The sequence below is a fragment of the Aspergillus niger genome (genome assembly GCF_000002855.4).
Source record: "Aspergillus niger supercontig An02".
NCBI classification, from domain to species: domain Eukaryota; kingdom Fungi; phylum Ascomycota; class Eurotiomycetes; order Eurotiales; family Aspergillaceae; genus Aspergillus; species Aspergillus niger.
Genome location: NT_166519.1, coordinates 3,063,055 through 3,089,246, shown reverse-complemented (window position 1 = coordinate 3,089,246; position 26,192 = coordinate 3,063,055). Strand labels below are relative to the sequence as shown.

Here is a 26,192-nt window from a genome sequence, read left to right as displayed (position 1 = left end):
ACCAATAGTATTATTATTCCCTCATTATATACATCATTGCACTGCACCACAGCACTATCATAGAGATTACTACCAAGTGATATTATATCCTATTCTTATCATCCTCCCAAACCCTACACCCTCCGCTCATCCCATACTCAACCCCAGAATACTGTGGCGGACCTTCATCCCTAGTGGTAGTCCTAGCATCATCATCATAGATAGCAAAAGGGCTATCCGCCTCCACCGTCTTAATCGTCGCCCTCAGGACCGCCCCATCAGCCGTAACAATCATATCCGACGCCCCATCCCCACCATCACAGTCCCATCGACATCGTCTCTCAGCGGGTATATTGATCAATTCCCGAGATGATTGAGCGGGGAGCTCAGCACGAGGTCGGTAGAATCCCGTGTCGCTGAGCTCAGCGGCTCGGTTCTTTTTGTAGGGGTAAGAGGGTGCTGAGTCGGGGAATGTGAAGGGGGGGAGGGATGGTGCGTGGCTGTGACTGTGCTTGTACTTGTGGGTGTGAGTGTGATGAGTGTACTTGGGTAGGAGGGAGGTGCATCTGCTTCTAGGTCTGGGTCTGGTTCTTGCTGTTGGTGGTAGGCGGGGAGAGGTTCCTGGGGATAGGTTAGTCTGCTATCATGAGATGGGCGAATGTGATGGTCAGGGTGGAGCTTGAGGATGTATACCGTTTGGTGACTTGGGTTCGCTGTTATGTCCACTGCGCCATCGTAGCAATCTAAATGTCTGGTGTCTTCGCTTTCGAGCACGCTGGACGCAGAATACTAGTAGGATGATGAATAGGAGGAGGCCTACTGCGCCGGCCACTGTTCCCCCTATTAGGGCTGCGGTGGGGTGCCATGTGCCTGAGCCTTGGGATGTTGCGAGGCTGGCTTGGGTAGTGGTGGAGTGGGAAGAGTGTGTTGATGTTGTCGAAGAGAGTGTTGTGGTAGGATCTTGATTTGGAGTTGAGGATGTGGTTGTGGCCATCGTTGTGGAAGAAGCTCTTGAGGCTGTCGATGTACTCCTAACAGATGATGGAGCCTCTGTGCTGGTTTCTGACGAAGAAATAGGAGTAGATGATGATGATGATGATGATGCAGAGGAAGTAGATAATATGGATGTGGCAGGCTCTTGAACCAAAGTCGTCAAAGTCACGGGCCCATCCTTCGTAGCAGGGACAGAATCCACCGAAGAAGAACTACTACTGCTTCTAGTGCTTCCACTGCTGCCACTCTCATCCGGACAAACCCCCGTCGTGCACGGATCGACCGAACAGCAGCCCTTGAACCCACCAGCAGCGCAGACATACCACTGCGCATCGGCCGGACAAGACCCATTCTGGCGGACAGCGAGACGGGCCATGCTGCGAGCACTGCAGATATCGCTTGAAAAACAGCAAATCAAACCCAATAGTTGGGCAGGGTAATTTTAAACGAGTGTCAGAGATCTAAACGAACGAAGTAATGATCTGATGTTCACCGACATGTGCCGACGGCGATGAAATATCGAGTTTCCTTGAAGATTTGAAGGCAAACTTAGTCAGTGCCAGCCACAGTGGGCGACGCCGTCCAGAATGTTGAACCCGTTCTTTGTTCTGCTCATCCCGCAGTGGGTAAAGTTTCCAACTCAAACCGAGAAGCTCGCGAAGAGATGGATTTCCGCCCCGTCCAGACAACGGACCCGAATGTTTTCCATGGGGCGAATCCGATGCATCCATCGTTGCGGTCTTATTAGCTCTAAGACCGATCGAGAAGGTCGTCTGCTTGCCACAAGGTCGGAAGTGTAGTACTAGAATCTATTGTTGGAGAATCCTGCGAGGCTCTATGGTCAATGTTCTTCGTTAAGGGGTTCTTCGAAAAAAAAAAAAAAGCCCCCCTGCGGGTCATGAAGTTTCTTTGTCTTCGGCCGCAGGATCAAAGAGGATTCGAGCGCTGACGCCAGCCCTCCTTTGACATGTAGTTACCAGTTGCAGCAAGACATTAGCACGAAGACAGCGCTCTGTGGCTCAACACAAAAACTCCATTGTATGGGATGTAGTAAACGGCTATAAAAGACAATACACGTGAGTACACCAAACTCATCGCCTGGAAAGAAACCTTGGATATACACATATGAACACACAAATAAACACGGTCGAATTTTCGTCACGCTCTTTTCCTCCACCATCCCCTAGGCTGATACATCGCGTCTAGTAAACACGCTTGAAGGGAGGCACCGACTTGCACTCGTTCTCATCGAGAGTGTTGTGCTCGACGGCGCGGTAGCCAAGCTTGACCTCACCGTGAGGCTTCTTCTGCCAGGTGAGGGTGTGCTTCATCCAGTTCTCGTCGTCACGGTCGGGGTAGTCCTCACGGGCGTGGGCACCACGGGACTCCTTACGGTTGGCGGCGGCAATGGCGGTTTGGGAACTATAACTCGAGTTAGCCAACATCCAACATTACAAAACTCTGCAGGAATACATACGCGCAGGTCAACAGGTTACGAAGCTCAAGGGTCTCAACAAGATCCGAGTTCCAGATCATGCTGCGGTCCTTGGTACCGACCTGGTCGAACATCTGGTCGATAGCGGTGACCTTCTCAACACCCTCATCCAAACTCTCCTGGGTACGGAAGACGGAAACATCAGACTGCATGGCCTTCTGCATGGCGCTGCGGATGTCGTTGGTGGACTTGGGACCCTCGGCGGTACGGACGAAGTCCAGGTCGGCAATGGACTGAGCACCAGCGTCGGAGCTCAGCTCCTTGTGGGGCTTGCCAGGGGTGGCAATGTCACGGACACGGTGAGAGACGGCACGGCCGAAGACAACCAGATCCAGAAGAGAGTTGGCACCCAGACGGTTGGCACCGTGGACGGAGACACAAGCGGCCTCACCGCAAGCGTACAGACCAGGGACAACCTGGTCGTTGCCGTTCTCATCCTGGGTCAGGACCTCACCGGTGTACTTGGTGGGGATACCACCCATGTTGTAGTGGACGGTGGGCAGGACGGGGATGGGCTGCTTGGTGACATCGACACCGGCGAAGATAGAGGCGGTCTCGGAGATACCGGGCAGACGCTCGTGCAGGAGCTTAGCGGGCAGGTGGCTCAGCTGGAGGTAGATGTGGTCCTTCTCGGGACCGACACCACGGCCCTCACGGATTTCCAGGGTCATGGAACGGGAGACAACGTCACGGGAGGCCAGATCCTTGGCGGTAGGGGCGTAACGCTCCATGAAACGCTCACCCTCGGAGTTGAGCAGGTAACCACCCTCACCACGGGAACCCTCGGTGATCAGGCAACCAGCACCGTAGATACCAGTGGGGTGGAACTGGACGAACTCCAGATCCTGGTTGGGGAGACCGGCACGGGCGACCATGGCCATACCGTCACCAGTGCAAGTGTGAGCAGAAGTGCAACTGAAGTAGGCACGTCCGTAACCACCGGTGGCCAGGACGGTGTGGTGGGCCTTGAAACGGTGGAGGGTTCCGTCCTCCTGGTTGTAGGCGATGATACCGCGGCACTCGCCGTCCTCCATCAGAAGGTCGAGGGCGAAGTATTCGATGAAGTAGTTGGTGTTGTGGCGGAGAGACTGTCCGTAGAGGGTGTGGAGAAGGGCGTGACCGGTACGGTCAGCGGCAGCGCAGCAACGGTAGGCCTGGCCACCCTTTCCAAACTCCTTCGACTGACCACCGAACGCACGCTGGTAGATACGGCCGTCCTCGGTACGGGAGAAGGGGCAACCGTAGCCCTCAAGCTCACGAACACTAGCGGGAGCTTCTCTGGTCATGTAGTGAATGGCATCCTGGTCACCCAGCCAGTCAGAACCCTTCACGGTGTCGTACATGTGCCATCTCCAGTCATCCTCGTGCATGCTGCAAGCCAGACCATTAGCGCCACTCGCAATGGAGTCAATACAGGGCAACTCACTTTCCAAGAGCGGCGTTGATACCACCCTGAGCGGCGACAGTGTGAGATCTCGTGGGGAAAAGCTTAGAAACACAGGCAGTGTTGAAGCCAGCTTCCGCCAGACCGAAAGCGGCACGCAGACCGGCACCACCAGCACCGACGACGACGGCATCGTACTCGTGGTCCTGCAATTGCATTAGCGACCATCGTTCCCACAAGATATATCCACATAGTAGCTTACAATGATAGGGTACTTCTGAGCAATGAAGCCTTCGGCCTCCTTGGCGCGCAGAGGGCCGTTGCCAAATATCCGGGCTAGCGGAGGGACCAGTTAGCAAACGTAGGCAGGGGCGGATGTGCGAGTTCAATGCGTACCAGCCGGGCGGGAAGAGGAGAAGAGACGTCTCTGGCCCAAAGCGCGGGAAATCTGCGCCAACAAGAGGAGTCAGTAAGACCATTGAGGATAGAGGAGAATATGGTGAGCCAGAATTCGGCATCACGGCAAAAGAAGTCGGATACAGACCTTCGATGCGGGAGCTAGGCTCCGCAAGCCCAAGGAGCTCATGATGACGGATCAAGAGAAAAGAAACACTTTTCCAATGAGTCCGAAGGAGGGGAGATGTGGTGGAGGAAGGGAAACCAGCGGCACAAAAAGACGGGGGAGGGGAGAGGAGAGACGAGGTCAAGGCCGGTGATGCTTTGCGAGCTGCACTTTTGGATCGTCGGTTCTGGCGAAGAGAGCGAAGAGTCCGGCTGACATAATCAGCGATTCACTTGCCGACGGGGAGGACCGGGGCCGAGAGAGCCAATCAGATGCCGCGTAGTGGTAATCACCTCGGGCAGCCGGCAGCCTGTCATTGGCCGAGGCCGCACAGGCACGTGGCCGGTCTTCTTTTAACCCGGCAGCGCGCGAAGAATTCCGGAGCAACACGGCCGGCCTGGGGAGGAGGACTATTATTGCTGGGGTTGATCGGCTTCCCAGCTCAGGGTGTCTCTATTAGTCTTGTCCCGGATGAATATGCCTCTCTGGTGACATTTTGCTGCCATTGAACCCCTATCAAACTCTGTGTTGACCTCATCCCGAAGTTGCCGGGCGTGCATGCAACGGAACTCTACGTACTACGACCCTTACTTGCCTGATGATGTAGGTTGCCATGCACTTTATACTTACTAGTGCTCTGTACTAGTAGCTTATATGCCGTGCGACCAGCAGACCATTACTGTCATATATAACTGCACAATCATATTATAGATCCCATCGTAGACTGACTGAATCACCAATGTCATGTATGATCATACACATCCGTCCAGCCATGCAATGTAATCAACCCATACCGTCTAATTATACTGCATGTACGTCGCCGTCGAGTTGAACTTCAGGTTACCCTTGATCACCTTGTCCACCGCGGCCAGGAAGTCCTTCTCCGTGGCCACCTTCCGCCGCGCCCGAATAGCAAACATGCCCGCCTCTGTCGCAACACTCCGGAGCTCAGCTCCTGTAGCGTTCGGGCACAGACGCGAAATCAGCTCCCACCGAATGTCCCGCTCCACCGACATGCTCTTGGCGTGAATCCGGAGAATGTTGGCACGGCCCTCGACATCCGGGAGCGAGAACTCGATCTTACGGTCGATACGACCAGGACGCATCAGGGCAGGGTCCAAAGTCGACGGTCGGTTGGTAGCGAACATGACCTTGATGTTACCACGTGCGTCGAAACCATCCAGCTGCGTAATCAACTCCAACATGGTACGTTGAACTTCGTTGTCACCACCCGCTCCGTCGTCGAAACGAGCACCGCCGACCGCATCGATTTCGTCGAAGAAGATAATGCACGCCTTCTTTGTTCGGGCCATCTCGAAAAGCTCACGGACCATCCGAGCACCCTCACCAACATACTTCTGCACCAACTCACTACCAATGACACGGATGAACGTAGCGTCGGTTCGGTTGGCCACGGCTCGAGCGCAAAGTGTCTTACCAGTTCCGGGAGGTCCGTAGAGCAGAGCACCCTTCGGCGGGTCGATACCGAGGTTAACGAAGCGCTCTGGCGATAGCAATGGCATCTCGACGACTTCTCGCAACTTCTCAATTTGTTCCTTGCATCCTCCGACATCGCCGTACGTCACATCGGGCTTGTCCTCGACAGTCATCATCGTCACGCTGGGGTCGATCTTGGGAGGGAGAGGTAGCATAATCTGGTATTTATTGCGGTCGACACTGTCATCTGTTAGATGGGAAGATGCATAGCAAAGCTGCAGGGTCATACCCGACTCTCATGCCCTCTTCGATATCCGTAGGACTCACGCGTTCCCCAAGGTTGACGACAAACTTGGCGATCTGCTTAACGTTGATAACATATTTGCTCTTATCCGAGTCCTTCTCATCCGAAATGATCTTTGTACAACGAGCTACCTGCAGCGGTTGCTCCTCTGCCATGCGCTGTCGGTCCGCAGCAACATCCCAAAGGTGTGGAGGCGCAAGACCGGTATCGGATTCCTAAGCAGCTAGTCAGACGTGTCCGGTATGACGTATATCGCAGACCTCAATACCTTGACGCCAATCTTCTCGTTTACACTCGCTTGTCTGTCCTTGATCTGTTTTTCGAGCTTCTTTAATGCCGTGGCGTAGGGAGCGGCACCGTAGGTCTTCAATACTTGGATATCCCTGCGGCCAGTTAGCCATCCAGATGCGGGAACCAACCACTATCGATGCTGATAAAACACCGGGAATCACCTACTCGTCTGTAAGAGGGGTGATCTTCTTCTCTGGCTCTTCGTCATCGGCGAAGTTCTTCTTGTACTTCTCCCAGTTCTCTCCCGTGGCGCTAGGCATGGTGACGGGAGGATATGTGGCAAGACGGTAAGATGAAGGAGTAACAAATCAGTTGAGAAATGTATTCGTGGAGATAAATAAGGTGAGGTTGAATGAAAGGTGCAAAGGCAATGAAGGGCGTGGTGGTGAGATGGAGCTTGATAGATGGAAGAGTGATGTGGTGAGCTCAGCTTGTTGCGGTTCGAGCTGTTGACGCTAGTGGCCGCCAAGCCCAGCAGCAACACCGCCCAAAACGCAACACCGAAGAAATTCCCAGAGCCGCCTCCAGGTTCTGGATCCCCTCGCCTCACCCACCCTTCTTTATCTTCCTCGGTTTCATCAATCTACGGTGTTTCTATCGTAGCTACTTTCATCATGGCGTCGACAGCCTCCCAGCCGGCCCCCGGCAACAATGCTTTCAAGGTGTGTCTTTTTTGCGGAGAGAAATACGTGTGGGCCGTTTTCTGATAGACTGCAGGACAAGGAGAAGCCTATGGCCGTCCGTACGTCCAACATCTTGGCTGCTAGAGGTATGTATCTATTCGGGAAGTGCTCAGGGGTTCAAATGCTAATTGCAATTAGCCGTCGCCGATGCCATCAGAACAGTACGCTTGCTTCGATATCGATATGACAAATGAGGGGCTAACCGCAACGCAGTCTTTGGGACCCAGGGGTATGGACAAGATGGTAGGAAACATGTCTACTAACATGGAGGTCCCGTGGCTAACATAGTAATAGATCCAAACACCCAAGGGAAACACAATCATCGTACGATCACCTCTCCGTATACCGACACACACCCCCCGCTAACCCCCGCAGACCAATGATGGAAACACCATGTTAAGGGATATGAGCGTCATGCACCCCGCCGCTAGGATGCTGGTCGATCTCAGTGCGGCCCAGGATGTCGAGGCTGGTGATGGTACCACGTCCGTTGTCGTTATTGCCGGAAGCCTGCTCGGTGCCGCAGAGCGCCTGCTTGGAAAGGGTATCCATCCCACTGTCATCTCGGAGTCCTTCCAAAGAGCCGCTGCCGCCGCTGTCGAAATCCTCCATAACATGTCTCGCCCCATCAACCTGACGGACCGCTCCACCCTCCTTCAGGCTGCTTCCACCTCCCTCTCCTCCAAGATTGTTTCGCAGCACTCCGGCCTCCTCGGCCCTATGGCCGTGGATTCCGTGTTGAAGGTCGTCGACCCCAAGACCGCCGAGAACGTGGACCTCCGCAATATCCGTATAGTGAAGAAGGTTGGCGGAACGATTGAGGACAGTGAGATGGTTGATGGCTTGGTTCTGAACCAGCAGGTCATCAAGAGCAGCGGCGGTCCTACCAGAATTGAGAAGGCCCGGATAGGTCTGATTCAGTTCCAGCTCAGCCCGCCTAAGCCTGATGTAGGGTCGATGATTTTTTGGACATTGGAATGGGATACTAACAATAGCTTTAGATGGAGAACCAGATTGTTGTGAACGACTACCGCCAGATGGACAAGATCCTCAAGGAAGAGCGCCAATACCTCCTCAACATGGTCAAGAAGATCCAGAAGACCAAGTGCAATGTCCTTCTGATCCAGAAGTCCATCCTCCGTGATGCCGTCAACGACCTTTCCCTCCACTTCCTTTCTCGTCTCAAAATTTTGGCCGTCAAGGACATTGAGCGTGATGAGGTCGAGTTCCTCTGCAAGAGTCTGGGCTGCAAGCCCGTTGCCAACATCGACTCTTTCACTGAGGACAAGCTGGGTACTGCCGACCTGGTCGAGGAAGTGCAGCAGTCTGGTGCTCGCTATGTGAAGGTTACCGGTATCAAGACCCCTGCTGCCGCCGCCAACCAGACCGTTTCGATCGTCGCTCGTGGCGCCAACAACCTCATTCTGGACGAGGCTGAGCGTTCCCTTCACGACGCTCTCTGTGTCATTCGTTGTCTGGTGAAGAAGCGCGCCCTCATCGCTGGTGGTGGTGCCCCTGAGATTGAGATCGCCCATGCCCTTGCCATGCGTGCTCGTCAGCTGACCGGCACGGAGGCTATCTGCTGGAAGGCATTCGCTGACGCCATGGAGGTCATTCCCACCACGCTGGCAGAGAATGCCGGTCTGAACTCGATCAAGGTGGTCACTGACCTGCGCCACCGCCATGCCCAGGGCCAGCACAACGCAGGAGTCAGCATTCGCAGTGGTGGCGTGAAGGACGACATCACTGAGGAGAACATCCTGCAGCCGCTCCTGGTGAGTACCAGCGCGATCGAGCTGGCTGCTGAGACAGTGAAGATGATTATGAGAATTGATGACATTGCTTTGTCGCGGTGAGTGACGGCGCGGAGTGAAATGGAAAAGTAAGCCAGGTGGTGTACTATGACGAGTAATTTATCAATCATACCATGTTCAAAAGATAGATCGTTGGTGTCTAATTGCACATAATCATCGCCATGCAATTTCTTCGTATTCATCTACTGTAAGATGCTCACTATGGTACTCAATATGATGCTGTATCCCATTCATAGCCCTGACTCTTCACCCTGACTGTACGCAGTACCGACGCCACACTTAGGGAAAGACAAGGCGTCACTGCGGCCCGTCACCCGGTTCACATCGGAAGTTGCCAATTTTTTTCACTAAATCGTCGGAATTAACAGAATCGTTCATTTAATTGCATCATTAACCAGTGATTATATGGGTGGGGAATTGGCTATAAAGGCAGGCTCCGTCCCCCTTCCTCTCCTCCATCTTTCTGGACTACAGCACTGCCAGTCATGATCCCTGATTTCAAGGGATAGTATACGCATACTACTACATGTATATCAACTTCTATTCTCAAGTGCGAAATATCTATCGAACATCTCTTTCTTCCCGCTGTCGTTCCAAATTACCAATATTCATCAAAAGGGACACATATACTTAATATATGTATCGTCTTTTGATCCCAGACGCTTGATATGGACCGCTAAAATGATCCATTTGTATGGCTTCTCCAAACCCAATCGTTAGTCCTCCGACTCTCAGACGATCTGCTTCTGAAACGAAGACATCTGGAGCCAACGACATGATGCCTGCTGCGCATATCTGATGCTTAGGTCCAGTGCAAGGCTCCTAAGACATCACAGAAGTATGATGGAATTCCTATGATGCTTTCCGCGCCATAGGAAGGGAACATGATCCTCTGGACGAGATACAGTCATTGATATGCTCGGGCCATTCTTCGTCGCCGAGCTAAGCAGTATCGGCGTTTCGTTAGAATCATGCCGGATTCGCTTTCTGACGATTGAACACATATGATATCACGCTCTGCTTCAAGCTTTTTCTGCATTTGGTGTTGGAGGTGGATCAGTGTCAACTACATCAAGTTAAAAGTCAAGGCGTACAAAGAGCCAGACCTTGCTTACAGCCTCGTCTCATCACATAACTTTTGCAAAATCTTTGGCATCTACATACGAAAGACCCGGCAATAAGGTCGTCAGGCACATACTACTACACAGCACTGAGGAAACGGACTTATGCAGCAGAGAACTCGCCAATGCCCGTACCACATCCAAGACGTGAGCCTTCTGCCCTAGGCGTTCAAAGCAGCACACTCATCATCGAATGCTGCGTGTTTTCCGCAGTACCGACCCTGCTATATTATACAATACTAGACACAAGTTCTTACCAATGAAGTTGATGCCATGTTCTGTTTCCGACAGACTAGGGGCCAGCAGGAATTACTCGTGGTATGGTTTGGAATTACATGCATTGGCTCGGCCAAGAGAAGAGTACCATGCTTCACGCAATATGCTCAACACATCAGCAATGAATGAAACACCTTCTGTTTCGCACGAAGAACGATCACTCTTGTGGTTGAGAAAGCATCCTGGGCGGAACTGGCCAAGTCCTGGCATTTTAGTCCAAAGGCGATGTGAGACCCCCTAAGGGGTACAGGACTGAGCCAGCTTCCGATTGATCCAACTTGTTCGGAGATCAACCCTTTCACCATAATCAGTCAACCCTATCCTGTCTTGCCTGCTACGAAGTTAGCACCAGGGTCTCTTGGTCTAGAGGATTAGAAATAGTGTTCTGTTTGTATGTCTACACATATACAGATACCGAAAAATGGCCCGTGGAGTCTCCGCTTGATATAGTGCTCCCTCTCAGAGTCTGGGAGGGCTGTTCAAGGGAAGCTGCATCTGGCTGTAGATCATACCTCCACGCATGGGGCTTGATCCATGTGGGATTCTGGACCGATGGTGACCGGCTGCAGAAAAGTACCTGGTGCTTCGAAACATACGAACTGACCATAGGTAGAACAGTATCGCCACAGTCCAGCTACGAATGCTACATACTGTTCACCCATGTTTTACAACTGGGAATGTTCCTCCAGGAAGTCTCTTGTCCGGAAGTTATTTCCATCTACAGGACGCTTTATGCTACCCTGTAACACCATGAACGCACCTGGGCTCAATCTGCGATGGTCTGGCCTCATTAGTACCAGAATATCCCACTGCTTGTGACAACGTAGATTTTATATATTTCAAGATCTAGCGAGGCCACTCAGAGGGATATGCCCGGACTATGCGCCTACTGTGCCTTGGATGGGCTGGTCTCGGAGTGACAAGCGAGCTAGCCCGAAAATACAGGGCCTGCAATGTACTACGATGCTCTCTGCGAGCCGCCCCCGCATCCGGGACAAAGAACTGAATCGAACGTATATACATACATCATGCAGTCTACTTTCCAAGTTCAGCTGCCTCTACTGCAGCGGGAGCTCATGATGGGCCCAGGCAGAGATCCCCCTGAAGGAAAATCAGCTTAAGGCGACGCGAGTGATCTGGCAAAGCGCAAGAAACGCAACAAACGGAAAGGAGGGTCAAGCAAGCATGGCATCTCCGGGCATACTGCGTTTCTGTTCTGGTAACCGCCACTCTACCGAGTTAGTGTCAGGCGACAAAGTTCGAATTCTTGTGAACCTGGCTCAACTTGATCGAGCAGCACATACACAGAAAAACCAAACAATTAGAGGATCATAATGTCCTGGTGTCCTCAGGGTAATGCTGTTCAGCTCCTCTCGATACGGTGGGAGCAAAAACAACCCTGGGATTGACAATACCTCGGCATCAAAGACTACGACGCTGATCTAGCTCGGTAGGGTGTGCGAGCAGCGTCTGACTCGAGCGGATCCACGATTTATCGACTTGGTGCTTGTCATCGATCGTGCTACACCTATAACACATACAATGTCTGCCATGCTGCTCTCCTTGACTATTTTGTCTAACTCGGATTACATGTTGCCCCCGTCTATCGGGTCCGATGCACACCGGGTAGGGAGTTAGTCCGTCTTGGTTACCCTTGCTCGAAACGCTGCCTATACCTTTACGCCCGTCGGTAAATGGTAACGAACTTTACATTGTGAACAGTAAAGATCTGGAATTTGACAGGGCTGTTCACATTGCTCTAGATGGGCGTTCGCGTCGTCGTCGTTCACTGTTTCCTCTTCTTCAAGGACAGGTACAACCAAGCAGAGCACTAGGCAGGTGAAATCCGAGCTCAGGCATACTAGGCCATGAGCAAGGAAGCTCATATGGTACTATGGGCAATGGTCTGGTGTGGGGTGCTCAGATAAGAACACTTGGGAATGTTGAGCGTTAATTTGAAAAGCTTGGTCTGTATTCATCCCTTATCAGACGGGGACTCGGAAGAGTCGACCCAGACACCCACACTCCAAGATGGAAGCAGGTCGGAAGATGGGCCCCCAAAGACATAAGAGGCTGGATCTCATTACCCGAGCAAATAGTGTGTCAGCTGGGAGGGCCTTGTAGAACAAAGATGGAGACGCATAGCTCATGTTCAGACTCTCGAGGAATCCCAAGGTCCATTTCTGCGTGGCATCGAACAATGCTTGTCCAGTCTGAAAACGCAGACGCAAAGACCAACAACCCCCGAAAGATGATCATGTTGACAAAGGGCCCACGGTAGCGCAAACAGCGCTAGAAAATCCGGATACAGTGAAGATCCTATCAGACTGATCTTTGCCGATTTATCGAGAATGGTGGGCATGTGTCGATCCTGGCAGCTTATAATGCGGGACGGCAATTTGTTCTACATTCACTGGGTTCAGTGTTCTCTCAATATTAGAGATTGCACCCATCGATCAGCCCTTGAGTATGATACCTATGGTATGTATAGCAAGGGTCCACTTTTTGTGTGTTGCTGAGCAGTCTACTCAACTTCCAAAGCTGGGTCAGTGTTTCCGGCCATCAAAAGCATTTTCACCTTCGCTTCATTATAGCTTAGTCGAGATTCACACACCAGCAAGGCTATGATACTTGAGGCAATCTCAGTTCTCAGAAAGTAACATTGGAAATAATTCACTAGGAATACTGTCGCTGCCGCACTGCGCTATTCACTTCTTGAGTGAATCTCTCATGACAAATAGTGGCAGCACCAGGAATCAGCTATATATTAGGGCGAGAAAGCATTTTCATTTCTCTCCTCTCAACACTCCCTACCGGCGATTTTTCGACTCTCAGTGAGGTTGGCTCTCAGATATTATTTGCTTCTGATAAGAAAAATTTTCGTGATGATGAAGAAGATAAGGCACTACGAGCTGCCTGTACTCAGCTTGCAGAGTTCATGGCTCTCTTCGTTGGCCTCCAGGCCTCAAGTATGACTTACTCATGGCAACCCCTTGAATAGTATGTGTGGTGACCGTCGAAGTGATTTTCGGTTCACGAAAAGGACGAGGAAGATGGTTATCTCATAGATAATGAAGATCGCAAGCTCCAGTGTTCACAACACACAGAATTGGTACGTGTCTATCCTTGTCCTTTTCCTATCGGAAGCCGATGGCCTTCATCTCTGTGGTAACATTCATTGAACTGACTGTGGTCTTGGCTCTAGGAAGATTTTCCCAAGCCCGTGTCTGTTGGTGCAGGGAGACTTCCACGAGAACTATACATATACACAATGCGGACAGTTTTACTACGCGCTAGAGAAACTGACAGCACCTTCTAGAAACCTGGAAGAGATGATTTCCAGGGGATAATCGCTCCCCGGTCCTGCGCTTCATCTTTACGCGATCATCTCTCTCCATCATGGCCGGCCCTCTGGTAATCGACAAGAACCACAACCTCAGCGATCCTGGGGTGGACATGACCAATGCCGAATAGATCAGATCCTTTAAGTTGGTGCCGCTGTGGCTCCTGAATACGGAATTTATACTCGCACATTCCGAAATGAAACCTCATCGACGTTCCTCAAAATGGTCCTCCAACTGATCGAAGACGCGGGTGAGACCTCTTCCAACAAAGGGAAGAATTTGGAGAATTCTGGAAGGCATTCCGTTTGGAACATGTACTGCTGAGAGCGACAAACTCTCCTAGGCGGATCACCGGTCCGCAAGACATAACGAGAAATCAGCGCATTGCTTCTCTAAGCGTCATCCTAGCTTTCATGTTGTCTCTTTCTTTTCACGGAACCTGCGTTTCCAGCGTTCGATAAGAAGGGTGCTAGCAGCACACCTTGAAGCACCCAGCAATCAAAGCTCACTTCACGACTACTTACTCCAGTCTTGTTCGAACGGCACCAAAAGATGTTACTGGTTGACTGGCTGTCTTAGACAGATGTGTCACTTGCCCCCAGTCCTTCAACCGATACAGCTTCCAGCTCAGATTGCTTGCTTGCTAGCATCAACATCGGCAACCTCAACTTCCAAGTGGCAGTCATTAGCCATGTCATCGACCGGCTCACCCTCTTATCCACTCATCTCTTATAGCGGAATCCTTCTCCAGGACACTCGGTCTCATACCTCTTATGTTCGATGCCAGCGCCCAATCTCAAACTTCTCCGTCATAAGGCCCTCTTGGGTTCGAGTCTTTCCATAGAACAACGAAAGAGGAAAAGAAAAAGGAAGAAAACCAAGAACTAAAAGGTTCCACAAGAAAAAAAAGAAAATAATAATAAAAAAATATAAAAATATAAAAGAAAACATCAGAAAACAACAAAAGAGAAAAAAACCAAGAACTGTCTATCTCCAGACCAATTACAGCAACGCATCTACTCTAGCCACCATCCACTCGAGACCGACTGAGCAGTCACAGAAAAACAACATCATCGCATCCCAATACGTCACATCATGCACAAAATAACATCATGGACGTTCCCAACTTCGGCCTCTCAAATTGAACACCTCTCATATCAATATGATACAAGCAACGGACAAACAGTCGGGCCTCTGGTTTCTCCAGGCTGAGTGAGAAGCAGCAGCAGTAGGAGCCATAGTTTCCGGTCCCGGCCTTTCAATGCCTCTGTCAACCTTGACACGACGCAGCGGACGGACGGGACGGCGTGAGTTCCTCAGTCTTGCGTTCCACTCAGTCACGTCAGTGGTACTTCAGCTACTCGGCTTACAGGCTGGGTAAGATGCAGTAGCAGTAGGAGCCACAGATTCCGATCCCGGCCTTCCAACGCCTCTGTCAATCCCTTGGCACGACGCAGCGGACGGACGGGACGGCGTGAGTTTCTCAGTCTAGCCATCTCAATCAGCCGCGCCAGTGAGATACAGACCGACCGACTGACCGAGCAAGGAACATTAGCTGGGGGATATCATCGATTTCCCGATCTGGCCTTCCGCGCGGCTGTCAAGCTTGCTATTGGCACCTGCGATGGACGGACGGACGGGCATGGTGTTCTCGGTTCTAGTGTTGCAAAAGTCGGTTGGTTTAGAGCCGTGGTGTCCAAGTCCAAGCGAAAGAACGATGTTCAGGTTTGATGCAGCATGGGATCGATTCATTTTCTTTTTCTCCGAGTATTTTTTTTCATCCATCATTCTTCATCAAGTGAGACGGAGTTTCAAGTCAACATGTCCTACTCCCCAGTCCTGGCCTGGCCCGGTTCGTTATGCAGAGCAATAACACAACATGTCCTCAAGCAACAAAGAGCATATCGAAGATGCGATGTTGCTGAAACACGCGATAAATACTTATCATGCCTGAAGGCATGCTCATCAGCTCACTGGTTTCCAACCTTCAAGTCCGCGATGACGGATAATATCATAAGTATAAATCATTCATCGCACCCAGACATGAACCCACTCGCCGCAGATATTGCTGCTTTATCTGAGGAATTCCAGGTGCTGCTCTACTATGGCGATGCCCGCCGCCAGGCAGGAAGCTATATCAAAGACAAGCTTACAAAAAGACACGAGATCTTCAAAGGCGGGTTGGCGAGCGCACGTACTATTGTGGTGACCTCGTACCAGACATGGGAGGCACGCCATGGCCCCCAAGCGGTAAAAGCTTGCCTGCCGGTTAAAGAAGATGCCAATTGAATACAATAAAACCACACACCAGCCAACTATTCTGGCTGCTCTGCTTGCAGAATTAGGATCATCATCAGAAATAGAGCCTCCAAGAGGGCTTGAGACAGGATATATCCCCATGGGGCTTTAGGACTTCAGATACAGGCAGGCTGCAACTAGGGGTGCCGAAATCCCAAATTCCCGAAACATTCGAGCACGTTAACTACTGCCTGCTGGCCAAGTACACCGTTCGTTCATGTTTTCCAACGGTGCTGTTCACACGTCGATTCTACCCTCTCCAAGATGGGATCCTTCAGATCATCCGCAACACCAGACTTTCCCAGCAATGTCCAACGACATGTCCTGCACTCGATCCCATCATCGCTGATACTAGCAGGATCGGGTTTTCCTTGGAATGACTTGACGAAAATCAAACGGATTGATGTGTGCGTCCTTGGGCCTCATCTTCCAGTTCGAAGAAAGGATTCATTTCTTGCCCTTGTTGTAAGGACAGTCCTCACTCAAACCGCGGATATATCCTCGCCTTATTTGGATCTGGCTGATACACTTGTGTACCATTATACCAAGAATTCATATCCATATGAACCACTCTGGGTACACAACCATCCTAAGTGATACAGGTGCAACCGCAGCTAGACATGGATGCTGCACTAGGACTGGGATATATGATGATCTCTCGAAATCTTTGATGGAAAGTCTCGCCTTCCTTGGGTAATGGGTAATGGTCACATTCCAATCGTCCACAATATATGGAATGAAATACGGGGTCCGTCTGGCAAGCATCTCCCAGGGAGGGGGGATGCGATAGCTATCAAACTCCACGGGCTCCAAGAATCACAGGAAATAATATACTACTATCTACTGTCTACCTCATTATATCACGAAAGGAAGATGAACTTTCACCATGGCATATTACAATGGGTGTCCTCGGTGCTTGTGGTGACGCTTGGCATGTTAGATCCCAAGAGAGTCATGTTTGGTTGGTGGTTAGAATTCATGGCCACGGCTCCATTTCCGTATTGGGACAGGCAAGCATGGGGTTTGTGGTTACTGCTTGTCGGAGATTAAAGGGATTAATCCCTTGTTGTTCTTGTCGGATTGATGGGCCTGTAGTGGTTATTGGAATATCCTTGTGAAGGGGATATTCTGATCTCTGTTTATGTTGATGGAATGGGAGGGAATATAGTGTGGTTGAAAATTATTATTGAGTGAAGTTACACAAAATAGAGAAATGGATTGAACTCTGGGATGGGATTCTGAAGATTCTTGTCTAAATATTAGTTCTACTATGGATGGGAGACTGGAAAGTGGATTGGATTAGAATTCCTGTTAGTCGTTTGCTTGTTTATTGTAGATGAGGATGAATAGCTTCTGAGAAACTTTCTGGCTGATATGTCCTAACTGCTTACTGCTAAAGTAGTGGGGGTTAACATTGCTCTATATACTATATAAGCGTCCGCGTTACTATTACCTAGATATAATATCCTGGTATTAAAGTGAAGGTTGAAGAGGTATCTGGCTGTCAATGATGCTATAATATGTTCGAAAATTTCTAGGCGTGTGTTATAACGGGTTACTAGCTTCCGTCTCAGTCAAGCTGATTATGTGCCGCAGTAGACTGTGGCATTCGAAACGCTAACAGCCATGTTATGGAAGGGTCAAGAAACTATCCATCAAATGATTCTGACAGGAAATGCTCTAAGGCCTCTGCATCTTCATAGCATCCAAGATCTGAGTAGAGTTGACTAGGAAACCTCGAGCTGTACCAAGTGTTAACGAGACCTAGGAACGATTATGTTGCATTTTCTGAAGAACTCACCGTCTGTATTGTAGTAAACCATTTGTGATGCACTGTTTCATAAATCAGTAAGAATGTACGGGGTCATTAGATACTAAACGACACACCCGAGGTTAACTCACTAGTATGGGCTGTCCGTAGCTGAGATATCCGGGACGAGGAACATGTCGTATCCCTTGTAGAATCCATCGAGGAGGGTTCCCCACTGGGGATGTTAGCCAGCGTGAAAGTGGCATATTCGTGTTCCCGAGACTTACAACGCATTGGTCGATGTTTACTCCGCCGAGAAAGAGCGTAGTTATTTTGTTTTCCTCAAGCCACAGCCCGAGTGGTGTCTGAGCTCCCCAAAGACCACTCTGCCGATCTAGAAACGTATCAGCTCGACCAGAGTTGAAAACATATGCAAGCACAGTGCCAATCGCTTACTTTTGTGGAATAACATATCGGTGCCCGCTTTCTCACCAGCGACTCGTAGAGGTTGCAGCGGTCCATAGGACTGGCTGTTCCAGGCACCCCGCCATAATAACCTCCCAAGTTCAATACCGTCGAGCACGCCCATATCGCTTCCAAATGTATCTGTTAAGCTGTCAGTGTTATACATATTCGGTGCGATTCAAGGATAAGAACGAACCCTCCATTCTATTGGTCCCGTTGCTGAAGCCGGCCAGCAGCGAGGGTGGCATCGTCGTCATATCAATATCGTCAATTCCCCACTATCCGGCGGTTAGCCATTAAGAGAATGGAATCCGTAGTACCATATAAAAACTCACGTTGACCCAGAGAACCTTCATGTCTGCCTTGCGAAATGATTCCACCAGTTTAATTGTCGTGTTGACAATACTCCTACCAGCCGTTGCATCGGGCGCGAGGGCTGGGTGAAGAAAGTAGTCTAGAGAGACATTAAAACAATTGCCCTGGACTGGGTGGAGGACAGAGATATCCATTACTTTGCATGTCAATTATAACAAGTGCGGACCGTGATGGCTCTATGATGGCCGTCTTGCGAGATCCCAACATATTGGAAATCGTTATCGGTTCGGTCACATCCATCAGGTCGGATCTGGTCAGATCATAGACGCCGTCCGCATAGCTCCAGCTGGATTATGTGTTAGCCAAGATGAATCGGATTAATGAGAGGGGCGAGTTATCACACTGGTTGTAATAGTTACCAATAAGACTTCCTGATTGATTCCCCATACAAGGCCACAGCGCAGAGTCAGAAGCCTGGGCAACCCCCATTCTTCCAAGCAACACACCTACTAGGACTCCGAAAAATCTCTTGTCGTGCATTTCTGATGTATAGAGAAGGTGGTCGAGAGTATATGGAGGAAGGGTGCTAAAAATGAGGGCCGGCTCGTAATCTCTTCTAGAGTATATGCAAAACCACAGGCCGACCATTCAATCAATCATCTAAACTATATAGCCTTAGTACTACGTCGTGTGTTCAGAGATAGGATGATCTTGGATGCAAGTCGAACTTACTGATAAGGGTGCATGGATCCGCCTATCAACTTTCGAGGTCTTTGGAATGGTAGCTCACGCCTTCTCGGAACATGTCCCGGGCGATACATGCGCCTTCTCGGGACACCCTGTCAAGAGAAGCCCGACCCTTATCTCAGTCGCGCGAAAACAACTCTTGATTTGAACCGTTGCCCTCGGCCTCAGTGGACGACAAGCAGAATCCACGCTAAGCTCACGGAGTAGGGCCAAGGTGGATTAATGAGACCATATCTTTTTCCGCGTTCCAGGCAGACGGAGGGTGTTTGATCATTCAGAGAACGGCTCTTCTTCTCATGTCGATCTTTTCGAACCATCACTAGTATGACAATTCGGGGTATACTGGAATTGATTCATGTCTAGTTACAAAATTCAGAAATTAGGCGAACAAAAATCTCTTCCGCTTCCCGAATACTCTGCACATCAACCCATTCCTCCTTCGCATGCAATCCTTGGCCTGCCTGGCCGATCACGATAGTCGGAATCCCTGTGGCGGCAAGAAGAGCTGCGTCGCACCAGATAGCCATGCTGTCAATGGTCGGATACTCCCCGTACACTTCACGAGCAATTGCCGCCGTCTGCTGAACCAGAGGATGCTCAACCGGTAATTTGTAGGACGGACGAGACAGAGTCATTCGAGGTTCATTGTAGCGAAAAGTGGGTTTGAGTTGAGCAATTCCGCCAAGGATGTTTTTAAGGTCGGACAAGATGGACTCATCGCTTTGCACAGGAATAGTACGGAACTCGATGGTTACGGTGCATCTCGACGGGTACGAAGACGGCTCTTCGCCGCCATGGATCAAGCTGCAATGCAAGGATGCAGGCCCGATCATCTCATCGACTGGCAGCCGGCTCTGATATTCTTCGAGAGCCGTAAGAAACCATCCAGCCTGAAGGATCGCGTCTACTCCGGACGCTGGATCAGAGCCATGAGCCGCCGTCCCCAGAATATCGACTTCAAACCACACAAAGCCTTTATGGGCCGTGATAAGGACACGGTTGGTCGGCTCCGGGATAACCGCACCGTCGGCGCGCCAGCCAGCGGCGATCACATCTCGAGTGCCTTGGGATGCATCTTCTTCATCGGACACAGCGGTGAAGATAACATCCCCACGAAGAGGAATCTTCTTAGCCTTGACAGTTGCAAGGGCTGCCATTTCGGCAGCGAGTCCAGACTTCATGTCCAACGCGCCTCGGCCAAAAATAACAGGGCGGCCGTTTTTCTCTCCGATATGCCCAGATAGAGGCTCATGCTCATAGCTGGTCAAGCTGACGGTGTCGATATGACCATTCAGCATCAGAGATTTTCCCCCGCCGGATCCTCTGATCACACCAACAATGGATGGACGGCCGGGAACAGTTTCAATTCGATGAGTCTCAATACCCCTGTATTCGAGCCACGTAGTGAGATAATCGGCGATCTGGGACTCGCCAGCACCAGGTGTGGCTGATAACGTCACATTTGATGAGTCGATTCTGGTCAGGATTTGAGTTATGGCCACCGAGTCTTCGGCGGTAACGTCGACAGAATCTGTCAATTGAGGTGATGTCGAACTCATGATTGAAGTGTTGTGAAGCGTCGTGAGTGGTGAGGGTGCAAGCCAAAGATTTTATTATTCGAATGGGCGCGCGCCTTCCATCAACAAGCCGAACCGTAGGGTGGGGATGGCAGGACTGGGTATCTAATCCACACTTACAAAGTCCCACCTGATAGTAGTTTCTTTTACTGTACCAGTGCCACTTGCCCACCGAGAGTAAACACCGCTGTATAGTGGAGCAATATCGAAATCAGGACCCGCGTGATTAAATGAATTATAAACCATGGCGGAACATCGACTTGTGTGATTGCTATAATTCTAGCCCTAAAGCGGAATTATCAGGATGGGAAACTACGAGTAGACATTAACACACTGAGTGCTTCGGCAGGAATGGGAGTTCAATTCCAGCCAGACCCCTCTGTTTTACAGCAGGCAAGAAAGCGATAAATATGAACATTAAATCGTCAAGTCCCACTCTCATTCTATAAGATATTGTGAAGGGGAGGTATTGTCAATTTCTCCAACTCCTGAACAGCACCTGAGGATAGTAAGCGCCTAACCCGCCTTTGGGATCATACGCCTTCCCCGGACACGCGCCTTCCCCGAACATTTGATCCACTTTGAGGTGACTTCTCACTTCAACATCTTATCTCTAGTTTCCCAGAGTAAAACAGGTCCACTTATAGAGAGACCTCTCTTGAACCTCGGACTCTGATCATAATTGCTTGTTTTGCTCAAAAAAGAACAGAGACATCGAAAGCCATGTCGACCAAGCCAGACTGTTATGCGCAATTCATGCCTTTTCCAAGCAGAAGAAGCACTGTTCACAGTACTAATGGAATAGTCTCGTGCACTCAACCGCTTGCTGCAAATGCAGGTGTCCAAATCTTGATGAAGGGCGGAAATGCAGCAGTAAGTCTACATTACCAATCACGTTGTACCTGACACTCGGCTCATATCTGAGGTAGGATGCTGCAGTCGCAGTGGGTACGTACCTTTCTTTTCCGCCTCCCGGAGTTCATTGGCATGCTAAGAAGTACCAGCTGCTGCTTTGAACGTCACCGAGCCTTGCTCAACAGGAATTGGCGGCGATATGTTCTGCTTATTCTCTGAGGCAAAGACCAAGAGGATCCGCGCCCTTAACGGTTCTGGACGCTATCCCATGGGTGCTACGGTTGACCAGATTCGGCATGATCTCAACGTATCTTCAAAATATAGAGGCTCGATTCCTCTTGACAGTGCGTTGTCTATAACCACACCAGGCGCCGCTGCTGGGTGGGTTGACACGCTAGAAAAATTCGGGAGTGGAAAACTGTCATTAGGACAGGTTTTGGAGCCTGCCATCAAACTAGCAGAAGAGGGTTTTCCGGTTTCTGAGATAGCGTCTCGAAAGGTGAGGCTACGTGGTTCTTCAGTCAGAAAGCAGTACTGACAAAGGTCTCTCAAAGTGGAAATTAAACGAAGATATGATCCGAAAAGCCTCTCCCAACTTCCGTGAAATGCTGAAGCCGGACCCTGCGGCAAAAGACGGGGTAAGATTCCCTAGTCCAGGAGAAATAATCAGAAATCCGAATCTTGCTCAAACGTTTCGCAAATTGGCTACAGAAGGAAAGAAGGGATTCTATGAGGGAAGAGTTGCCGAAGAAATGGTAAAGGTGGTGCAGGATCTTGGTGGTTATCTCTCCCTTGAAGACTTAAAGAAGCACGCGGAGACTGGAAGCCAACTGGTTAATCCAATTTCACTGAAGCTGAACCCGAAGTGCTTCCGCGATATTCAGGCTGAGAGTGATGAGATCGTCCAAGTCTGGGAGCATCCTCCTAATGGCCAAGGAATTGTTGCTCTTATAGCTCTGGGCATTCTTGAGGAGCTGCAACACACCGGAAATCTCCCAAAGTTCCAATCACAACATCACAACAGTACGGAATATCTGCACGCTATAATCGAAAGCCTGAGAATTGCGTTCGCGGATGCGAGCTGGTGGGTGACTGATCCAGACGTGGTCAAGGTTCCTGTCCAAGAAATGCTCACTCGCTCCTATCTTTCTGAGCGTGCCAAACATTTCGATCCAGGAAGAGCTTCCTCTCTCTATACCCACGGCAGCCCAGCTCATAATCACTGCGACACTGTCTATTTTGCAGTTACCGACAAAGACGGTAACGGGGCATCCTTTATAAACAGCAACTATGAAGACTTTGGCTCATGCATTATCCCAAAGCAGTGCGGTTTCACATTACAAAATCGTGGGTCGAACTTCAGACTTGACGACGGTCATCCTAACATCCTTGCACCGGGAAAACGACCTTATCATACCATAATTCCTGCGATGGTAACAAACCAGGATGGATCATTACATTCCGTTTTCGGAGTGATGGGGGGCTTCATGCAACCCCAAGGGCATGTGCAGGTTCTCCTTAATATGTTGGTATTCAACCTTAGCCCCCAAGCGGCCATTGATGCCCCTCGGATATGCATTGGGCCTACATCAAGCGAGGAAGGTAGTCCGACAATCTTTGTGGAAGAGGGAATTGAACAGCGGACTATTGATGGTCTGACTCATCTCGGACACAATATTGTCGTATTGAAAGGTCACGGCAGATCAGTTTTTGGTCGCGGTCAACTAATTCGATGCCGCCTTGTTGATGGAAAAATTATATTCAGCGCAGGGAGCGATCCCCGCGGCGACGGGCAGGCAATTCCGGTTTAGACCAATTATTCAACTAGACTTGATCACACAGTTGGTTGGTTGATGCTATCACCCTGAACGGAGGAAAAGGAACAAAGTGGATGTGGAATAAGAAGCAACATACCTAGCCGGTGCAGCTGAACATGGATGCTGCATGGGGATTGGAATATCACTGTCTTACCTCTTGTTCTTGTTATGGAACCTTTGAGCTCGTTGGAGGGGGAGTGGAGTTTGAGATTGTCTTGTCTTGCATGGGTTATAAGAATTGTTACTGAGTCTCATATTCCAATTGTCCATGATTTGATGTGGGAGAGAGTCCGGGGCCCGTCTCTCAAGCACCATCGCCCAGGGAAAGGAGATAGCGATCAAGCTACACGATCACGGAAAAGAGGATGTTGGTACGAGAGATTAGTATATACCACGCCTCGATCCGGTATCGTAGTTATCCAAGGAAAGGAAAGGAGATTTATGGGAATAAGACCCGTCACAGCATTGACTGCATAGGAGCGGCCTCAGTACCCGTGGTGGTCCATGGCTTCAAAGGCATAAGGAATATCCGGTTGGTTGGAAAATACGGCCACAGCGCCATTTCCATACTTGGATCAACGGATAACACACAGACCTCAGAGCCCAGGAAGGAGCTTACGGCCTGGTTTGCGGTTACTATTAGAAATCATAAAGGGGTCGTAGAATCATATGGGAGAGTATTTGAGTTCAGTTTCTTATTCGGCTCTTGTCGGATTGCTGTTGTGTCCATGGCAAAGTCGTCAGAACATCCTAAAAGAAATCTTGTTCTCTTTTCATACACCCGTATATCTCGTGTCACCCTTTGTACGGTGAATTTCCGTATGTATTGGTGAGGGTTTTGGTGTTCGGAAAAATGAAATGAAATAGCATAGAATGTGTGGTGACGTAAAATAAGTGATCGAAAATGATATCAAAACTGAGAAAATGCATACGGGGAATGGAAAACAAAGAGGGTTAGACTGTGGAACTGGGATTTCAGAAGATTCTTAGTCGTCTAACACACTTGTTCTACTGTGGATGGGAGAGTTTTGGATAGTGGATTAGATGCACTGTTGGTGGTCTGCTTGATGTGTCTGTATATAGAAGGAGCCAAATAAATACTGGGTTTGTGAGGTGTCCTACTGCTTACTGCTTTGATACTAAAGTAGTGGGAATGAAAGCCAAATGACTCGTGTATTGACTAGCTGTCAGGGAGGTAAAGGGGTATAGCTGCAACTGAATACTCACTCCAAACGCCAATCCAAATATCGATCCAAACATCGATCCAAATCTCAACCAACAACTACTTTTCCCGCGGCTCCACAAATGATCCAAGAACATTTCATAGACCAACGACCGGAAAGCCTTGCTATGCATGCAATCGGTCCTTCCAAAGAGAGGAGACATAGGAAAAAGCAGTCAACGAATGTACCGCACCAGATATTCATAGCTTCATATCCCGTTAATCACCATTATCGTTAGCACTCATATAAATCGAAGGAGATGTAATGTATATGGTCAGTCACGCAATGATGCCCGACCCTGAGGTTCCCGATCCCCAACGGATGCGTTTAAGACCACCTCGGACTGCTTCTTGGCCACAGCCTGCCGCTGCTCTGCCGGGAACGCCAGTATCGCCTGCCACGGTCATTCCAGTGCTGGCCTCCAGGCGACCGACTTCGCGACCCAGCACGTAGCCAGCGGAGAAGCTGATGGCTGAAAACAGGACGACGACACCCGCGCTAATCACCCAGGTCATGACGGTGGGACTAGCAGTCGAGGCATCTGCTATGCTGGCTCGACGACTCTTCTTTGCAGAGGAGTGACTACGTTCTTTGGATGGACTGGATCGCCGCTTGGCTCGAGTGGCCGACTGGGCATCGCGAGGTGAGTATGAGGCCGGCTGCGGAGTGGGGCCCTGCCGCGGGGTTCGAGTGGGGACAGTCGCTTCCGTCCCTACAGCTTCCTCGCCGACTTCTCCTCCCATCGCTACTGATTCCGGTACTAAGCGGAAGGAAGAGGGATGGCCCCGGGAAGGACTGGCCTGTGAGGGAGGAGGGTCGGATTTAGGCAGACCTCGAGCTGCAGCGGCACAGGAGAGTAATGTGGATAGACTGGCACGCAAGGCGGCATCGTGATCCGCATGGTGGGACGGTGAGATCATATTGAATGGACTATGTTGCTGGGAGGATCTCCGTGCGGAGCGTATACTTGCTTGAGAGTTTCTGCGGATCGCTGTGCGACGGCTGGAGTTGGACACCTCACTCGGCTGTGAACGGTGTCCTCCGCTAGGCCTCCAAGAGGTGTTTTGGGATGCAGGTGGGTGCGAGAAGACGTTGGGCTGAGGAACAAAGGGAGCTGAGCCCATGCGCATTCCCAACGCCGTTGAGTTGTCATCATCATCATCCTCATCCTCATCACTGGCATCATCGGAAGCGGTTGAAGAGGGGCCAGGTCCCGGGACGAACGGGGTGGGTAAAGCTTGACGGACCATGTCCTCGTTCGAGCTGCTGAGGACACGGTCCGACTCACTCTCACTCTCCTCGTATTCGTCTTGGCTACTGCTTTGTTCGCGGGACGAGTAGTCGACTTGGGCGGTGGTGACGGCAGCCAGCCGCTGCAGACGGCGCCGTCGACTGCGATGGTATGCACCGGCTTCATTCTGCTGGACGCGGAGACCCGTGGTGATGATATCATCGTTGGTGC

At 50.5% G+C, this 26,192-nt stretch overlaps 14 protein-coding genes across 14 annotated transcripts; 6 read left to right on the top strand and 8 right to left on the bottom strand.

The window, feature by feature from the left end:
* Nucleotides 1-82: 82 nt before the first annotated feature.
* An02g12780 (uncharacterized protein) lies at nucleotides 83-1,348 on the bottom strand (the record flags this gene model as incomplete). The annotated part of the gene is made up of 2 exons (XM_059746710.1): nucleotides 83-600; nucleotides 673-1,348. The coding sequence occupies 2 exons, from the start codon at nucleotides 1,346-1,348 to the stop codon at nucleotides 83-85; spliced, it is 1,194 nt and encodes a 397-aa protein (XP_059603553.1).
* Nucleotides 1,349-2,174: 826 nt separating this feature from the next.
* Nucleotides 2,175-4,437, bottom strand: An02g12770 (uncharacterized protein; the record flags this gene model as incomplete). Its single annotated transcript, XM_001400371.3, has 6 exons — nucleotides 2,175-2,394; nucleotides 2,450-3,838; nucleotides 3,894-4,057; nucleotides 4,114-4,187; nucleotides 4,248-4,299; nucleotides 4,396-4,437. 6 exons carry the CDS (start codon nucleotides 4,435-4,437, stop codon nucleotides 2,175-2,177), a joined length of 1,941 nt encoding a protein of 646 aa, XP_001400408.1.
* A 773-nt stretch (nucleotides 4,438-5,210) lies between these two features.
* On the bottom strand, nucleotides 5,211-6,705 carry An02g12760 (uncharacterized protein; the record flags this gene model as incomplete). The annotated part of the gene is made up of 4 exons (XM_001400370.3): nucleotides 5,211-6,090; nucleotides 6,140-6,369; nucleotides 6,423-6,537; nucleotides 6,611-6,705. The coding sequence occupies 4 exons, from the start codon at nucleotides 6,703-6,705 to the stop codon at nucleotides 5,211-5,213; spliced, it is 1,320 nt and encodes a 439-aa protein (XP_001400407.1).
* A 354-nt stretch (nucleotides 6,706-7,059) lies between these two features.
* Nucleotides 7,060-8,984, top strand: An02g12750 (uncharacterized protein; the record flags this gene model as incomplete). Its single annotated transcript, XM_001400369.3, has 7 exons — nucleotides 7,060-7,107; nucleotides 7,163-7,214; nucleotides 7,267-7,289; nucleotides 7,342-7,371; nucleotides 7,423-7,452; nucleotides 7,504-8,076; nucleotides 8,130-8,984. The coding sequence occupies 7 exons, from the start codon at nucleotides 7,060-7,062 to the stop codon at nucleotides 8,982-8,984; spliced, it is 1,611 nt and encodes a 536-aa protein (XP_001400406.1).
* Nucleotides 8,985-10,656: 1,672 nt separating this feature from the next.
* Nucleotides 10,657-11,001, bottom strand: An02g12740 (uncharacterized protein; the record flags this gene model as incomplete). The annotated part of the gene is made up of 3 exons (XM_059746709.1): nucleotides 10,657-10,702; nucleotides 10,852-10,938; nucleotides 10,991-11,001. 3 exons carry the CDS (start codon nucleotides 10,999-11,001, stop codon nucleotides 10,657-10,659), a joined length of 144 nt encoding a protein of 47 aa, XP_059603552.1.
* A 291-nt stretch (nucleotides 11,002-11,292) lies between these two features.
* On the top strand, nucleotides 11,293-13,658 carry An02g12730 (uncharacterized protein; the record flags this gene model as incomplete). The annotated part of the gene is made up of 10 exons (XM_059746708.1): nucleotides 11,293-11,352; nucleotides 11,429-11,596; nucleotides 11,692-11,720; nucleotides 11,794-11,949; nucleotides 12,083-12,178; nucleotides 12,329-12,514; nucleotides 12,609-12,820; nucleotides 13,111-13,289; nucleotides 13,383-13,451; nucleotides 13,545-13,658. 10 exons carry the CDS (start codon nucleotides 11,293-11,295, stop codon nucleotides 13,656-13,658), a joined length of 1,269 nt encoding a protein of 422 aa, XP_059603551.1.
* Nucleotides 13,659-13,723: 65 nt separating this feature from the next.
* On the bottom strand, nucleotides 13,724-14,922 carry An02g12720 (uncharacterized protein; the record flags this gene model as incomplete). The annotated part of the gene is made up of 6 exons (XM_059746707.1): nucleotides 13,724-13,846; nucleotides 13,887-14,017; nucleotides 14,123-14,191; nucleotides 14,276-14,394; nucleotides 14,690-14,729; nucleotides 14,853-14,922. The coding sequence occupies 6 exons, from the start codon at nucleotides 14,920-14,922 to the stop codon at nucleotides 13,724-13,726; spliced, it is 552 nt and encodes a 183-aa protein (XP_059603550.1).
* A 22-nt stretch (nucleotides 14,923-14,944) lies between these two features.
* An02g12710 (uncharacterized protein) lies at nucleotides 14,945-15,972 on the top strand (the record flags this gene model as incomplete). Its single annotated transcript, XM_059746706.1, has 3 exons — nucleotides 14,945-14,990; nucleotides 15,056-15,408; nucleotides 15,574-15,972. 3 exons carry the CDS (start codon nucleotides 14,945-14,947, stop codon nucleotides 15,970-15,972), a joined length of 798 nt encoding a protein of 265 aa, XP_059603549.1.
* A 273-nt stretch (nucleotides 15,973-16,245) lies between these two features.
* On the top strand, nucleotides 16,246-17,099 carry An02g12700 (uncharacterized protein; the record flags this gene model as incomplete). The annotated part of the gene is made up of 4 exons (XM_059746705.1): nucleotides 16,246-16,515; nucleotides 16,619-16,675; nucleotides 16,773-16,917; nucleotides 16,993-17,099. The coding sequence occupies 4 exons, from the start codon at nucleotides 16,246-16,248 to the stop codon at nucleotides 17,097-17,099; spliced, it is 579 nt and encodes a 192-aa protein (XP_059603548.1).
* Nucleotides 17,100-17,629: 530 nt separating this feature from the next.
* An02g12690 (uncharacterized protein) lies at nucleotides 17,630-18,811 on the bottom strand (the record flags this gene model as incomplete). The annotated part of the gene is made up of 8 exons (XM_059746704.1): nucleotides 17,630-17,745; nucleotides 17,783-17,814; nucleotides 17,884-17,966; nucleotides 18,019-18,125; nucleotides 18,188-18,337; nucleotides 18,393-18,474; nucleotides 18,532-18,632; nucleotides 18,709-18,811. 8 exons carry the CDS (start codon nucleotides 18,809-18,811, stop codon nucleotides 17,630-17,632), a joined length of 774 nt encoding a protein of 257 aa, XP_059603547.1.
* Nucleotides 18,812-19,239: 428 nt separating this feature from the next.
* On the bottom strand, nucleotides 19,240-20,817 carry An02g12680 (uncharacterized protein; the record flags this gene model as incomplete). The annotated part of the gene is made up of 3 exons (XM_001400362.3): nucleotides 19,240-19,350; nucleotides 19,459-19,562; nucleotides 19,626-20,817. The coding sequence occupies 3 exons, from the start codon at nucleotides 20,815-20,817 to the stop codon at nucleotides 19,240-19,242; spliced, it is 1,407 nt and encodes a 468-aa protein (XP_001400399.3).
* A 741-nt stretch (nucleotides 20,818-21,558) lies between these two features.
* On the top strand, nucleotides 21,559-23,501 carry An02g12670 (uncharacterized protein; the record flags this gene model as incomplete). The annotated part of the gene is made up of 4 exons (XM_059746703.1): nucleotides 21,559-21,708; nucleotides 21,765-21,783; nucleotides 21,840-22,165; nucleotides 22,212-23,501. 4 exons carry the CDS (start codon nucleotides 21,559-21,561, stop codon nucleotides 23,499-23,501), a joined length of 1,785 nt encoding a protein of 594 aa, XP_059603546.1.
* A 371-nt stretch (nucleotides 23,502-23,872) lies between these two features.
* On the top strand, nucleotides 23,873-24,340 carry An02g12660 (hypothetical protein; the record flags this gene model as incomplete). The annotated part of the gene is made up of 1 exon (XM_059746702.1): nucleotides 23,873-24,340. One exon carries the CDS (start codon nucleotides 23,873-23,875, stop codon nucleotides 24,338-24,340), a length of 468 nt encoding a protein of 155 aa, XP_059603545.1.
* A 668-nt stretch (nucleotides 24,341-25,008) lies between these two features.
* On the bottom strand, nucleotides 25,009-26,190 carry An02g12650 (hypothetical protein [truncated ORF]; the record flags this gene model as incomplete). The annotated part of the gene is made up of 1 exon (XM_001400359.3): nucleotides 25,009-26,190. A coding segment is annotated over one exon (1,182 nt), but the record flags the coding sequence as incomplete, so codon positions are not given.
* Nucleotides 26,191-26,192: the final 2 nt, after the last annotated feature.